Source organism: Crocuta crocuta, unplaced genomic scaffold, assembly GCF_008692635.1.
Source record: "Crocuta crocuta isolate KB4526 unplaced genomic scaffold, BGI_CrCroc_1.0 scaffold408, whole genome shotgun sequence".
Lineage (NCBI taxonomy): Eukaryota > Metazoa > Chordata > Mammalia > Carnivora > Hyaenidae > Crocuta > Crocuta crocuta.
Genome location: NW_027527444.1, coordinates 5,252,095 through 5,268,584, shown reverse-complemented (window position 1 = coordinate 5,268,584; position 16,490 = coordinate 5,252,095). Strand labels below are relative to the sequence as shown.

Genomic DNA, 16,490 nt, shown 5'->3' with positions numbered 1-16,490 from the left:
CCTCCTGGCGGTTATGTTAGCCAGCGGGCCTCTACTTCATGCCTGCTGCTTACCCAAGGTGGGTGGGAAAATGGATCACAAGTCTGTGATTCAGTCCATTCCTTTTACCTGTTACTTGCTGAGTCTGAGGCTGTAGGTGCAGCGGCTGGGAAGGACCAGAAGGACAGCAGGTGCAGCAGAAGTGACAGGAGGAAGAGGCGGTGTGGGGGCTGGTGCTGGCTTCATGCCGCCAGCTGTCTCCAGAGCCACCGCAAGCCAGCGTAATGCGGTGTCCCTGTAGGTGTCCATAATTTACAGTCCACGCTGCATGTTACTGTCAACTTTGTGCAGAATTCGTTGATCCTGAGTTTGGAACCCAACATTTCTTCAACCACGTAGATTTTGTGAACTCTGTAAAAAGTGTCTGGGGACTGATTTTTCTAACTGAAAGCTCTGTGTCTCAGCTGCAAAGAAAGATAGACCGGTGTCTATCCCTAAGCTCCCCTAAAGGCAAACATTTCTTTTGTGCTGGCAACGGTGTTGTCAGTAAGAATGACACTTCCAGTCTCTTCCCTGCACATGGGGCAGGCTGGACACTTAGAGCCTGAACACCTTGGTAGGACAGTCTTCTCTCTGTGTTGAGAGGGAGGGAGGGGAGGAGAGAAAGAGGGAGCGACAGGAGTGGAGAGGGATAGAGAAAGAAGCAGTGAGAAAGAGAGACAGAGACAGAGGGAGAGAAAGAGAGTTAATGATTCCCCCGAATCATCCTCTATGGCCTGAGCACAGAAAGACACAGAGAAGGAATCCCGTCTCTACATTAACGAATTGGAGGTGGAAGGTTCCTACGGGGCTCCCAGATCAGGCCACATCCAACGGCATTACGGGGTCATCTCGTTAGGAAGCCTGTGGACAAGCCCCATTGCTGTGGGTTTCGTCACCGGCAGCAAGCGTGTCTTGATCAATGTGCTTGTCAATGCTGCCTTCAGGCTGTGAGACAAACTAGAGAAAATGTTTGTTCTGTGGTCAAAAGTTGGCCCAATTTGAGTTTCCTAATTTGTGTTGGATCCTTGGCATGAGAGAATATCTGATGAGCATTAGTGACCAGTGTGCAGACATAAGTCTCCTCCACTCGGTGCTTGCTTGCATGTGAGGCTGAGGGCCTCCAGGCCTTCCTGGCAGTCTGAGCTCATAATTGTGCAGTCTGGGGCTGGCGTGGGCAGACTTCCATGGGAGGACGGAGGCCTGACTTGGGGCTCTGGTCCCTGGTCCTGGGGAGGCTGAGAGGACAGGAGCATCCATGACTATTTCATTGTTTGGCGGATGGGGTGCAGCGCAGCTTGTGGCTCTAGGAAGTGTGTCAGCTGGCTCCAGGCAGCCGCCCTGATTTCCACTCTTCCTTCCAAGTCGGTATCACAAAGCCTCTTTAATAATATGCTTTCGATTATGGTCACATACGTCTGTGACATAACTCCCAGTTCAGCCTGCAGTTTGTTTGAAGACAGGTCCATGTTTGACACATTCTTCCCCCACAGAATGTAGTCTAGAGATCGGCACACCACATCACTTGTGCTTGGGAAGTGCCAGTCGCAGTGAGGACGGTGATGGTGGTGATGCAGGTGATGGTGGTAAGGACATTGGTGAGGAAGGTGATGGTGGTGAAAATGGTGAGGGTGGTGAGGAAGGTGACAGTGGTGATGAAGGTGATGGGGGTGAGGGTGGTGACAATGGTGAGGATGGTGACGGGGTGATGAAGGTGACAGTGATGACCGTGGTGACGACAGGGTGGTGAAGGTGGTGATCAGGCTCCCATAGTGATGATATTGATGGTGATGATGATGTTGGTGGGGATCTTGCTGATAGAGATGCTGCCACTGCCTACCGTTTATCAAGCACCTCCTCTCAGCCATGTTGAAACCTTTTTACTCTCATTCTTTTACCTGCTTTAAGAAAAAAAGGAACTATATTCCTAATTTTGAAGGTAGTAAAAGTGAAGCACAAAGAGGTTTGATAACTTGTCCAATGCTATGCAGTTTCCACAGAGCTGTGCTGACAGGATCAGGCCAGTCTCCCCAAAGAGCCTTCTTTCCCCGTGGTTGTATCCAGTGTGGAAGGTGTGGGTGAGCGGACTCTACTCCTCCTGTGGCCACGCTGTGGGTTAAGGAATATGCCTGGAGGAATAGAATTTCAGGGTAAATCTCATCACCTGTGGCAGTTCTCAGATGCTTCATGCATAGTGTACCTACCATAGCAGAGGTCTCCAAACTAGATTTCTCTAACATACAGTACCAACAACCAGCGTACCAGAATGGCTATACCATGTGCTGGAAATTGGCAAATTTTTATACTTTTAGGTTGCTAATTTCCAGATTTGGATGACTATAGTCCAAAAAATTATTCAGCATTATTTTAGGAAATGTGACGTTATAAGTTTGTTGAATCAAGACTTAAAACCTCTTCAGAATGGGGGGGGGGTTATGCTCAGTTCAGACAGTGGCCACTAGCACTGTGCCAAGCAAAGTGCTATCATCCTCACTTTACAGATGACTTAGAGATTAAGTACCTCACCAACACAAAGCTCACTAGATTTGTGAGATCGGAGATGTGATTCAAACCCAGGCAGCCTTACCCCAGAATCCAGCCCCATCTACTAGTCTCTCCTCCAAGACTTAAAGCCACAGGAGGAAGCCACCATGAGAATACTCTTGCTGCTGATCTCCCAGTTCCCAGGGCTCCTGGTTATTCGGTGGCGCCCATACCTGGGCCAGCGTCAGATCCCCTGAGGACACCCTAGTACTGGCCATCATTTACAGAGGACCTGGGATGACTTGTAAAAACTGACGTTTTTCTATTATTTCTACTGTTTCCCTACTGAAATATTCTTTTTCCCTCTACCTTAATTTGGCTCAGAGCATAAACAGCCCCAGAATAGACTGTTTATCCCAGTTCACTGTGCAGGCTTCCTTTGGGAGTGATTCACTGTGCACTGTGTTCAGTCTGGTTTGTCCTTTACCCGGGGCTTTCTAGTCCAACTATCATTAAAGGCCCTTTGAGTGAAAGCCCTTGGTTAGGCTGCGTTCGTGGCAAAAGGAGGAGAGAGGCTTGTGGGCACATTAATGAGGCATTTGGATGCCTTCCCTGGCCCCCAGCACTCTGGCCTGCCCAGGTGTTCAGAGACTGCCTTTCTGAATGGGAGTTCAGGCTGGGCTTAAGATTGACACTTACACCCAATTTGTGGGAAAATGCTGGAGGGGCTATTTGTGTGGTAGCATTTTATTTTTCTCTCCCTTTCTCTAATGAATCTTCCTTTCTCTGTTCTAAAGAAAATGCAGTTGGTTTCAGCTAGTGCTTGGACAACATTAAACAATTTGGATGACAGCTAAAATCACATCATTTTAGAAATAAAAACAATCTTAGAGATAACGTCCAGTCTCCTTCTTTGACAGAAAATTGAGTCTCTAAAGGTCAAGTGATTTGCCCAAGTTCATATGTGAGAACAGTAACTTAGAACCCTTATCAACCCTAGTTTTCTGATTTCTAACTTGCTGCACCAAAATCTGTCCTGAAAGGCTGAACCCAAGTATTTTTGAAAATAGCCTGACCTGAGAGTCTGAACCATTTGTCTTAAATTCAATGATGGCTGCACATCTTAACTAGATCCCAAGGTCTACTCCCTGTAGACTCAACATTGATGTTGTGCCCTAAGCAAGGTGCACTTAGAAAATATGAATGGGCAAGGTTTTAAAAATTTATGGTTCATGGACCTATTTCACACCGGGGAGGGAGCTCGGAGCACCCCTCCAGCAGAGCTGTAACTTTTCTGAGACCCTCCAAGTTGGAAATTTCTGTGTTTGTCCATGAAATTTTGATGGTCCCACAGTCAGAGGTAGAACATTGAAATTTCTAACATTTTTGTAGCTGTTCCAGGTTGACAACTGGGCCTTGATGTGTCTAGTGGCAAAACAGTCTGTTTCCTCCCAGGAAAATGGGCTAAATAAATGAGGGGGACTTACAGGTGGAGGCTCAATGAAAGACTTTTTTATGGATTTGATGTCACATATAATTGTTAAGAGAGACCCTAGCAGCTTTGATGTTACAGAATATTGCTGTTAAAGGAATAAGATATAAAGGTGATTCCAATAATCAGTAAAGAAAGGAGTTATAGTAAAGAAATAAAGACCATAAGACAGGCAATAGGTGCTTCACTCATGGATGGAGAGATGGTTTTGCAACAGTTAACACCAATTCAGGTGATGGAATGGATAGACACTTCTCTTAGGAAGACAAGAAGACCATGACATCATTCACATTCAGGGAAATGCAGATCAAAACCTTAGTGAGCTACCACTTCACACCCTCTGGATGGCTGTAAGGAAACAGATGGCCAACAACAAGCGTTGGTGAGGAGCTCCTGAAACCGGAGTCCTCACACATCGCTGGTGGGAATGTAAAATGGTGCCACCATGTTGGAAAACATTCTGGCACTCTCTACAAGTCAAGTGTAGAGTTAACCATGCTACCCAGCAATTTCACTTCCAGGCATAAACCCAAGAGAAGTGGAAACATATGTCCCCCCAAAACTTGTAGATGAATGCTTATAGATGTATTATTCATAATGGCCAAAAGTGAGAAACAACCCAAACGTCCACCAGCTGATGTGTAAAGAAAATGTACTGCATCTTTAAAACAATATTTTTCAGCTGTGGGAAGGCATGTGGCACTGATGTGTGGATACACCTTGAAAACATCATCTAAGTGAAAGAAGCCAGACACAAAGGCCACATGTTGTGTAATTCCATTTACATGAAATGTCCAAAACAGACCAGTCCATAGAGACAGAAAATATGTTAATGGTTGCCCAGGGCTGGAGGGAGGAGGGATGGGGATGACCACAGGGTTTCTGTTGGGACGGTAACAAGCGTTCTGGTGATGTTCACACTACTCTGGACATACTGGAAACATAGAGTTGGATGTATTTTGTGGTACGTGAATTATATCTTCAGAAAGCTGCTATTAGTAAAGCAGTGCGATACAAATACAGACCATAGAACTCGGTCTACCATTGGAGTGAAAATTGGGGTGTGCATTTCAGAGATGTCGGTGCTATTTAGTGCCTTGAAAATTGAGGTCAAATGCCCTTTCTGCTGGCTGACATGGAGACTCACCTGTTACTGTTCTGATCCTCGGCTCCTGCAGGGTGAGGACCCCCTTGCTGACAGCGTGCTGACCTTCATGGCGCAAACGTCTGCTCTGACTTATGCTCCTGGCCCCGGGGCCGACTACCCTGGGGGCCGCCTGCTGCGGACCCCTGGCCGGCTGCCGCCTGATGAGCTCAGCCCCAAGGTGGATGGCAATGTCAACAGGCAGAAACTGGTCGCTGCGCTGGGCACCTATGCGGCTCGGAAGCCCCCGGCACTCCACAGGGAGGGTGACCCGTGGCCACGAAACCCGCTGCACACGCCGTGGAAAACACCAAGGGTCCTTTCTGCACCGGCGGACCCCCGGAAGTGGCCTTCGCCTCCAGGAGACTCCAAAGCCTCCCCAGCCACGGGCGATGGTAAGTTAACCTAGCCCAACCCCCAGGCTTTTGTTGTTTCTGTCTTTCTGGCCCCTGCCCAGGGCCAGCCCTTTCCACTCTGCATCTCCTGTGAATGGCTTCTGACGCGTCAGTGCTGCCCCCTAGTCACAGCTGCAGCCAGTGCAGCTAGAGAAAGGGCCTTGGGCACCTTCCCGTGCCTCTGGTGCTTGTAGGAGAGAAGGTGGTAGTATTCATGTCAAGGGAATCCAACCGCAGTGCTGAAGGGAGAGAAGGGCCCTCCTGGGGTATAAAGGGCCACAACACTTAGACGCCCACCCCACAGAGTCAGCTTCTTTCTTCATTGATGAAGATGCTAAAACAGATTGAGGAACAATGGCCAAATCTCACCCCCAAACTATGCTGGCCACAGAATGTTGTGGAAAATTGAACATGAAGGCTTTTGGATTCAGCATATGTCAAGCCTCAGCACTCCTTATGTGCAAACTTAGGGTCACCTCACATATTTGTGGTTACTTGCCTGTCCCCAAAGAGCCCACTCTGACACCAATGCCCCTTACGATGCAGTGCAGGTGCCGTGGGGCCTTTGAAGTGACTTAGTCTCAGCACTGCAGCTTCAGGGTCCTTCCGTGAGTCATGCCTTTCTGTGGCTGTCCCTTGGGGACGCGGTACTTCCTGGTTCTACGCCTCTGTCAGTGCAGAGGGCTCTCTTGTAGTTACCTTCTAGCAACATTTTTCAAAGACCATAAAATATGAAGTGAGATTCTGATAAAATATGATTTCTTCTTTGAAGATATACAAATAATAAAATCAAGAAGATAACAGGTTTTTTAATTGACTGAGAATCACATTAACATTAGCATTCTACTTTCTATAAGTAATGCCTTAAGTGGATTTGTTCTGGCAGTCTTCTTTTCACTGCTTTTCAGCTAAGTAGCTTCTTGTTCTCTCTCAGTCCACAAAGCCATTATGGCACCTTCTAAATGGAAGGCAAACAAAGTTATAATTAGAGGGAGGTGGTGTGTGGCCATTACTAATGCTGTCTTTGCCTTCTTGTCTTGGGAAAGAAAGCTGTGTGAGAAAGCAGAGTGTGCACTTGCCTACGAATTGTTTGCACGTAAGCACCCATCGGTGTGACTGGCGGTGCTCCGCAGGAGGCTGCTGCCGGGAACGGCACCTGTCTCCCAGCACTTCTCCTCCGGGGGTTTCTCCTCTGCACAGCTGTGAGACAGTCCCGTTACTGGCCCTGCTGCCTCCTGCAACTCCCAGAGTTACTAGCCTCTATCAGTGGCCTTCAGCTGCTCATTTGGCTCTCACATTGTCACTGCGCTTCCCGTCTCCCCCCGCTCAGGGTCACCTGACACCGCTGCTGTGAACAGAAAACCACCCCCAGCCACTGGATGGTGGCCAAGCAGTGGCCTCTGCCTGGCCCTCTGGGCCCTGTCCATGGTGCTGACCGTCCCCTTCCAGGCTTCTGCGGTGTGCCCCAGCTTATGTACCCCCATCTCTGTCTCCTTTCCCATCTCCCACAACTTAAAAAAATCCCTTTTATCAACTACTTCTGTCCTAGTTATTGACAATGGGAAGCCCCTACGAAAGGGACTTAAATGCATTAGAGAGCCAGGTGTGTTCCCAGAGTGTGACACCCGTGTGTCTGCTAGTGCTCAGAGCCTTCTGTCGCCCATCACTTGGTACCTTCCATTCTTCTTGACGTTCCCGGAGTCGCAGGTCTTTGGGAAAATCCTCTTGGATCTCCATTCTCCAGTGACCTCTATTAACTGCATAATTTGGTTGGCATTTTTTTTTCTGTGCTAACTTGCAATGTTGGTTATCTTTTTATGTATACTGTCTTCCCAGCTGCACTTTATGCTTTAAAAGGAGACATGTAAAATGTCAGTCACATAATATGTAGAGTATTGTTACATGAACCCTGGGCATTGCATCACTGGGCTTTAGCAAAAGGCAGCCTCTGGCCTTCCCTGCTACTTCTGAGCCTCCCTTCCCCCCAGTCATCCAGTGGTTTCGTCTGTTGGTATTTCAGTACTGCACTGCTGGAAGATGAGAACTCGTGTATAACCCTAACCACAATAGTTTTATACACATTAAAATGAATAGTAATGTCTTAGTAACATGATCTAATCAGTGCTCAAATTTCTCAGTTGTCATAAATTTTCTTTACAGTGGGTTTTTTTGAAGTGGGATTCAAAGAAGAGCCATTGGCTTGGTGGGTCTGTCTGTTAAGCCCCTTTAAACCTGCAGAAGGTTTCTCCCTCTTCTTTGCTTGTCTCATGGAGTTTTCACATTCTGATTTTGCTGGGTGCATCCTAATGATAACATGTCCCTTCCTCCTGTTTCCTGTACTCTATACTTTCTGTAAACCTGGAGCCATAGGAGCTAGCCCAACCCAGAGCTCTGGCCGTGGTGTTAACTGTCCAGCAACCAGGCTTCAGAGGTGGTGACAGCATGCTCTTCTGTGAGGGGGACACTGTTTTACCGTGTCTTGTTTTAGCATCAGCAGCAGAGGGCCTCTTATGCTCTCTGACAGACTTCAGCTTGGCTGTTTGAAATGTTCGATCTCTCAACAAGATGAGCGGCTACCCACCCAAGAGGAAAGGCTCCTGGCACCTTGTACCTTACCCCGAGCACATCCCGCAGTCTGCAAGTACATGTTTGTGCAGTTGTTTGACAGATGTTTGTCCCCCTTTATAGACTGCCAGCTTAGGAAGATGGCGCATGGCCTCCTTTGCCCTGTCCACATTCCAGCACCCAGCGTGTGCCTGGCAAAGTGCTTACTGAGTGAACAAACCGGTGTATTCTTCCACATAAATGAGTTTTCATTTCATGTCACCCTCACAAGACGGTATTATTTTCAACCTCAACCTCATTTTCCTGATGAGAAACTGTAGCTCAGAAGTGTACGTGATGGCACTTACCCCAGCTGCCAGATCACTTAAGACAAAGTTGGAGCTCCGAAGAGGCAATCGTATAACATTTAGACTTAAACACAATTTGCTGTGTCACTCTGGGTGATTGCTCCTGGACTCCAGTGCTTTAAGCGAGTATTCAGCTCCCAAGTTTACCTTTTGCTGCTTATTGTGGACAAAAGTATGTGCCTGGCCTCTAGAGGGGGCAGCGTGCAAAAGGCCACCGAGGGGCAGGGGCGTCAGCCGGCACAGGGTGGGTGAAGATTGTGAAGATTGCCCTTCTTACATTATTATGAAAAAGAACAAGAAAAGACAACTTTCCCTTAAATTTGCAGTCCAGGGGCTTCCTGAAAATAACTCTTGGACTCTGTGCACTAGGATTTAATTGGTGTTCAATAATAGCAGATACCCGGGTGGGCCATTTCACATCACTGCCTGGAAAACCGCCCCTACCATTTTGCCACCCAGCCTGTGGTCCCTGTGGAGTGTGCAGGTGGATCCAGTGTGCCGTGAGCACAGACTCCCCAGGCGCAGTGCTCTGTACAAACCCAGTTTCACCTTGGGAGCCACAGCAAGAGAGTGGGATGGGAGGGGTGGAGGGCTGCTGTGCCCTCAGGATGTTCCGGTGTGTATGGCTGGCTGTCGCAGACACCCCAAGAGCTGCTACCTGGAAGGGAGACCCTGTGGTCATGCAAAGGGCAAGGAGCGCCCGTGTGACACAGAGAAGGCACTGTCCCTCTGCAGCACGATCAAATCTAGCTTGCGACAGTGTCACTTACAGGCACAGGGAGACCCACCCATACCTGCCCCTAGAGAAGCGCTAAATAAATCGAGCTACTGACCCAATGTGTATGTTCATTTGGTAAAAGGTTGTCATAGAAAAGACACCCTCTTTCTTCATTTATTCATTATTTACATCCCATCATCTCTTAAAAAGCTTTAAAGCAGTGCCGACTTGCAAGAAAGACCATGTGCTGTGTGCTGTGTGTGGATTCGAGTTCCATTGTAAGGTGGAGCACCTGCATGTGCACTCTTCCGTCGACATAGTGCTGCAATTTCCAGATCAGTTTGCTGTGGGGATCAACTTGTAAGTGATTACTTATTGTGCTGTTTACCAGTTATAAGACAACAAATGACCACCCTGCAGAACTTGGGCGGTAGGTGTGCAGAAAGAAGTGGACAAAAATCACTCCAGCTTACCTCCTGAGTGAGAGCTACAGGCATGGTATGTGCATCCTCTACAGCTGTGTGTGCGTCTGAGGCCCCTCTGAGCAAGGCGAGCCGGGTGTCGTCCTCCGTCCCTTTAATGGCTCACAGGGTGAGTTCTTCCTCCAGCCTGGGATTAGACCCTGGCGAGCCCTGTGAACTCTGCTCACTCTTACGCAGTAGACAGTTCCATGCCCACTTTCTACATCTAAGTTTTTAGAAATTGTGGTAAAATACACATGACCTAAAACTGACCATCTTAATCATTTTGAGGGCACAGCTCAGCAGCGTTGAGGACATACACCCTGTTGTGTGGCTGTCACCACCACCATCTCCAGGACATTATCATCTTCCCAAACTGAGACTGTCCCCATCAGACACTAACTTCCCCTCCCTCTCCCCCAGCATCCAGCGCCCACCCTCTGCTCTGTCTCTGTGGACCTGACGGCTCCAGGGACCTCGCAGAAGTGGGATCACGGGGAGTTTGTCCCTGTGTGACTGGCTGGTCTCACTGAGCACGTGCTCCAGGCTCGTCCATGCTGCCGGGGTCGGGCTCTCCCTCCTCTTCCAGGCAGAATGATATTCCATTGTACGGATAATACCATGTTTTATCAATCTGTTGATGGACACTTGGGTTGGTTCTATCTTTCGGCTATTCTAATATATTTAAATTTCTAAATAACTTTTGCATTATAAAATTATGATATGCTTATTTTAGAAAGATCCAATTATTATAGAGTGTGCACGGTGACATCTGAAGTTTGTTCACGGCCAGTCCCTCTATGACTGCCCCATACTCAGAAGTAAACTGCCACACTGTGTTTGCGTGTCCTTCAGATTTCCCATCTAAAACCAGTGACCCATGCATATACAAGTACCCATAATCTGTGTTTTTACAAATGGGATCCTGGTGTTGTAAGATACTGGATCTTCCTTTCTGAGCTTTGGAAAATCCTGATGTCTATCTGTGTCAGCATCTCTGGACCTGCCTCCTTGTTGGAAGATGCAGTGTCTTTCATTTCACTGCTCCATCGCCCAGTTAATGAACTTGGAGCATGCTTGTCTCACTCCATATATTGTTGGCATCATTAAATGCATTTCTACCACATTTTTAAAGAGAGGTATAATCATCTAATCATCACTGTATGTAGATACCACAATACATTTAAATCAGTTCTGCATCTCTATACAGTTGACTCTTGAACAGTGTGCGAATTAGAGGTGTCAACCCTCTGTGTACTTGAAAATATGCACATAACTTCTGACTCCTCAAATCCTTAACTACTAATAGCCTACTGTTGACTGGAAGCCTTACTGATAATATAAAAATTCATTAACATATATTCTGTATTTTATGTGTATTCTTACAATACAGTAAGCTGGGAAAAAGGAAATGTTATTTAAGAAAACCCTAAGACAGACAAAATATGTTTACAGTACTCTGTCCTATAAAAAGTCCATGTATAAGTGGACGTATGCAATTCCAAGCTGCATTGCTCAAGGGACAACTGCATGTTTATTAAATTATATAGATTTTGTTGATCGTTGCTCTTCACATAATGGCACCATTCACCATTAACATCTTCATGCATAGATCTTTGCAGACCATAGGCCCTTGATTGTAGTTTTCCTCAGCCTCAGTGGTCACTGAGTTTAAACAAATCCTAAAGTCATTCTTTTTCCTTTTTTTAAGAGACTATTTTTTAGAAGTTTTAGGTTCACAGCAAAATTAAAGGGAAGGTATAGAGATTTCCCAGGTACCTCCTGCCCCCCCACCACACAACCTCCCCCATAAACAAGATCCCCCACCAGAGGGTTAAATTTGTTACAACTGAGGAGCCTGTATTGACACATCATTATCACCATAGTTTGGGGTTTAGTTAGGGTTCACTCTTGGTGTTTTACATTCTGCAGGTTTGGACAAATGTGCAATGACACGTGTCCATCATTATAGGATCATACAGAGTAGTTTCACTGCCCTGCAAGCCTTCTGTGCTCCTCCCGCGCATCCCTCTCCCTCCCAATCCTCCAACCACGGAAACTTTTACTGTCTCCATTGTTTTGCCTTTTCCAGAATGTCCTAGTATTGAAATCCTACAGTGTGTAGTTTTTTTACATTGGCTTCTTTAATTTAGTAATATGCATTAAAAATTTTTTTTAATGTTTTATTTATTTCTAGGAGAGAGAGAGAGACAGCGTGAGCAGGGGAGGGTCAGAGAGAGAGGGAGTCACAGACTGAAACATGCTCCAGGCTCCGAGCTGGCAGTCAGCACAGAGCCCGACGCGGGGCTCGAACCCACGAACCGCGAGATCATGACCTGAGCGAAAGTCGGACGCTTAACCGACTAAGGCCCCCAGGCACCCCTAGTAATATGCATTTAAAGTTCTCCCATGTATATTCATGGCTTGACAGCTCATTTGTTTTTAGCACTGAATAATATTCCATTGTCTGGATGGACAAAAGTTTAATTTATCCATTAACCTACTGAGGGACATCTTGGTTGCTTCCAATTTTTCGGCAGTTAATGAATAAAGCTGCTATAATATAAACACATGTGCAGGTGTTTGTGCGGGTATGAGTTTTTAACTCCTTTGGGTAAATTCCAAGGAGGATGACTGCTGGATCCAAGAGTTTTATGTCTGTGGTGTATAGTTGGGCTTGTGATACGTTCTGAGTTAATTTTTATGAATGGTGAAAGTCTGTGTCTAGATTTACTTTTTTGCACGNAGCTGCTATAATATAAACACATGTGCAGGTGTTTGTGCGGGTATGAGTTTTTAACTCCTTTGGGTAAATTCCAAGGAGGATGACTGCTGGATCCAAGAGTTTTATGTCTGTGGTGTATAGTTGGGCTGGTGATACGTTTTGAGTTAATTTTTATGAATCAAAGTCTGTGTCTAGATTTACTTTTTTGCACATGGATGTCCAGTTGTTCCAGCAACATTTGCTGCAAAGACTGTCTTCGTTCCATTGTATTGCCTTTGCTCCTTTTCAAAGATCAGTTGACTATTCTTATTTGGGTCTGTTTTTGGGCTTTCCAGATCTGTATGTCTGTTCTTTCACCAGTACTATGCTGTCTTACTTTCAAGTAATGTCAGACCTCCAACCTTTTTATTCCTCCTTCAGTATTGGGTTAGCTATTCTGGGTCTCTTCCTTCTCCATATAAACTTTAGAATAAGTTTGTCCATATCCACAAAATAGCTTGCTGGGATTTTGATTGGGATTGCACTGAATTATAGATCACATTGGAAAGAACTGACATCTTGGCAGTATTGAGTTTTCCTATCCATGAACATGGAATATCTCTCCAGTTATTTAGTTCTCTGATTTCTTTCATCAGAATTTTGTAGCTTTCTTCATGTAGATTTTGTGAATATTTTGGGTAAAGTCATTCTTTCCATTCAAGTATCAGTGATGACAACTAAATTATGGAAACCACCTTAGGGGATGAGTCACATACAGTTTTCCAAATAGTTAACTAGAGCCAATGACAAATAATATGCAGTGTGCCCACTGGTAGAAGTTCCCAGTGTAATTCTTGCTCACTGATAACACTCAAAACCAAACCAAACAGGAAACAAAAGCTCTAACCAATCTGTTGGAATTCTTTCTTTATTATCTTAATTCCACTGGCTTCCTGTGGAGCCCAGATTAGGAATTAGGAGAGTTTAATATTATTGCTCTGCTAACTTTTACTCTAGGTATTTCCTATGCCAGCTCCTTCCCAACATACCTTGTTGTATTTTTCGATTCACATGTCTTACTGTATTACAGGTTGAATGGCCAAAGTAATGAGTGCCCTCATCCCCTGCCCCTAAATTTGTATAAAATGGATTCTATTGTGTTGATATGGAATGTTTACAGGAACGGAAGTCTGAGACACTTTCTTTTAACTGCTGGCTGTGCAGTTTCCTAACTATGTGACTCTTAGCAAGTTTACTCATGAATTCACTCATTTATAGAACACCTACTGTGTGCCAACCAGTCATGTAGCCTTTCTTATTCTCTTCCCTCATTTGAGATAAGAATGTTGGATATGTGTGTTTTGCGACCTCTTCCTGTTTGAACTTTCTGTAATTGTGAAGCCCCTGTATTTGCCGGCTGTGTTGTCTATTTCCTGATTTGTGTTGATGGTGGGAGTCCCAGCCTGAAAACTCATACAGAGCAAAAGTATACCCTGCATCCCGCAACCTCAGGAAGGCACTGAACCAGGACCTTTTCTTTCATGGCGACAGTGATCGAATATTGAAAAACCAGATTCAAGTGCTTCTATCGCCCTGGAGAATATATGCCCACAATTTAGGTGTCATTTTCACTTGAAAGAAAGCACTTGCTGCCTTTTTCATTTTTGAAAAATCCATTCACATTTGAGTGAAGGCCAGTGTTGCTTGCTCTAAATCCTTTTTGTTTAAGAAAAACAGGACCAAGGGTCATGTGGGTGGCTCAGTTGGTTAAGCCTCTGACTCTTGATTTCGGCTCAGGTCATGATCTCACAGTTCATGGGTTTGAGCCTCCCATGCGGGTTCTCTCTCNTTCCCTGGGGCTTATGAGCATCTTCTAGAACATAAGGAAGAAGGCACCTGTGTTATCAAAGTACTCCTCCTCTCAGTGACATTTAGTCTCCTATTTGGTATAAAATGCTTGAAGCCTTTATGTTAGCCCATCACCATGCTGTGGGGTCAGCAGACAGTCCACTTTCTGCCAGGGTGGAGGAGAGGCAAGAGCAGGGAAGAGGAATCTCTGGGTGTCACTCTGTGGCTCACAGAGCAGGAAAATGGCTCCTCTTGTTTTGCCTTCTGAGTTCACCCCACCTGCCCAGCATCCCCGAAGTGGACGCGCCTGGTTGGCTTGCTCAGATGTGCCAGGAGAGCAGCTATGTATAATTGGGGACCCTGACTCTGCATTGCCTCCATCTCATGCTTTCCTCCTTGCCTGAGAAATGGCTTCCCTCGACTTCTGCAGCAGCAAAGAGTACTGGATTCAAAGGAACCTGGGGGGTCATGCACTCTGCCCCCACATGAGAAGTGTCTTTAATAACATTTCTGGCAGGTGAACCGTCAACCTTCCCTTAAGTACCTATGAGTTCATTACTTCCCTACAAGGTCCATTCCGTGAGAAGCCAGTTCTTTTTTCTAGAAAGTTCTTTACACAGAATTTTGAGCTGAAATTTGCCTCTGTTATATGGAGAGTGGGTAGGGCCCCTAGATGACCTACTGCAGCCATTTATTCCTGCCGCCTTCCACCAGGAAGGCCTCCTAGAACAACACAGAACAAGTGCACTCTCCCTGCTGCCCCTCACATATAATGCCATCTTCCCGCCACGTTTCCAACCTGAGAACTCTGGTGTAGTGGAGATCTCTGACTCTGACTTTTGCCTTCCAAAGGCACAGAGTGTGTCTCAGGGAAGAGCTGAAGAGTTAGAAGGCATTTTTCTTCCTCCCACACGTGAGAATATTGGTGGTCCCCACAGAGTGGAGCTGGGGTCTTGAGTTCCCAGGGCACTGTAGTCAGTGATTGCTTTGGGTGTGATCATTGGTTGAGTTCTTAGCTGAAGAGATGGATTAACCACATGCACCTGGTTCTCCACCAGATAGAACTTGGCTACAAAGAGGGAATTCAACAACTCTCACCATTAAGGGGATATTTCTATGACTGGGATCCAAATACTCTGCTGGTTTAGCCTATTAGACTAATATAGAAAAAATTCAGTTACTACTCCTGGATGTCTCTGGAAAGTTTTATATTATTGTCTTGCATTTGCCATCCAGTATATGTCTATGCCACCTCCCCTTGTCATAAGTCAGTTAACATTCTGAGTGTGCAGACTCATGTTAATATGAATTTCAAGTGAAACATCCTTTAGAAAACAATTTGACTGCCACTCCCATCACCAACTGAAGTGGCAAAATTGATGCCAAACCTAATTTGAGATTTTTTGGTTCTTTGTCTTGGTATTACATGTAAGAGACTGCGTGATGATGATGGTGATGATGATGGTGGTGGTGATTATGATGGTGATTATGATGATTGTGGTGATGGTGGTCGTGGTGATGATGACGGTAGTGGTGGTGGTGGTGGTACTGGTAATGGTGATGATGGTGATGATGGTGATGGCAGTGATCGATAGTGATGGTGATAGTGATGACTGTGATGACAATGGTGATGGTGGTGGTGGAGACGGTGATGTTGGAGTGTGTTTACACATGGCTAAATTGCATACTTTCCATATATGCATAGTGATAAAGGTATTTAGGAGCAAAAGCTGTTATATATGAATCACATCTTTGTTAAAGCAGTTTTGTAGTCAGGTTATCTGCACAAAATTGCTTATTTTCTAAAGCTTATACCATTTTGTCTGGGGGACCCTATTAAGACATATAATTTCCGTAGGTCAGGCTTGCAGCAGTTGTGCCTGTGAGTTGATCTCCTACTCCAGGCCTTACATATTTGATGTCCTGACATTTGTGTAATTGCTCTGCTAGAGCCCACTTGGAGCACTGAAAGCTACTTAAAATGTCATTATAAGCTGGCCGGGTCTTGGAATTATATGGTGCAGTTGATGGAACAAAAGAATGTTCCACTTTGATGCGTGTAGTATTTGATTGTGCTCTGTGCTGTGGTCCCTTTTCAATCCACCAGGGCTAGCTGGACTTTTAAAAAAGAATTTCTTGATTTCTGTCCATCCTCCCATGACTGACCGTGGATGCCTTTGAGGTAACTCGGTGTGGCTTACAGTGGTGGCAGGGAGGTGATTTCTGATAGGCATTAATTGCTGTCATCTAAGCTGCTCGGCCACTTCAAATCTCCCATTGCATACCTAAGGTTTTTTAAAGTTATTTTTCCCTA

The 16,490-nt window shown here is 45.8% G+C and overlaps 1 protein-coding gene across 1 annotated transcript in view; it reads left to right on the top strand.

The window, feature by feature from the left end:
* The window catches only part of PTPRN2 (protein tyrosine phosphatase receptor type N2), a 639,986-nt gene that overhangs the window by 210,000 nt on the left and 413,496 nt on the right, over nucleotides 1-16,490 (top strand). The window contains exon 6 of the mRNA XM_077761727.1: nucleotides 5,173-5,533. Coding sequence (XP_077617853.1) covers nucleotides 5,173-5,533 — 361 coding nt within the window. The remainder of the gene's footprint in view (nucleotides 1-5,172; nucleotides 5,534-16,490) is intronic.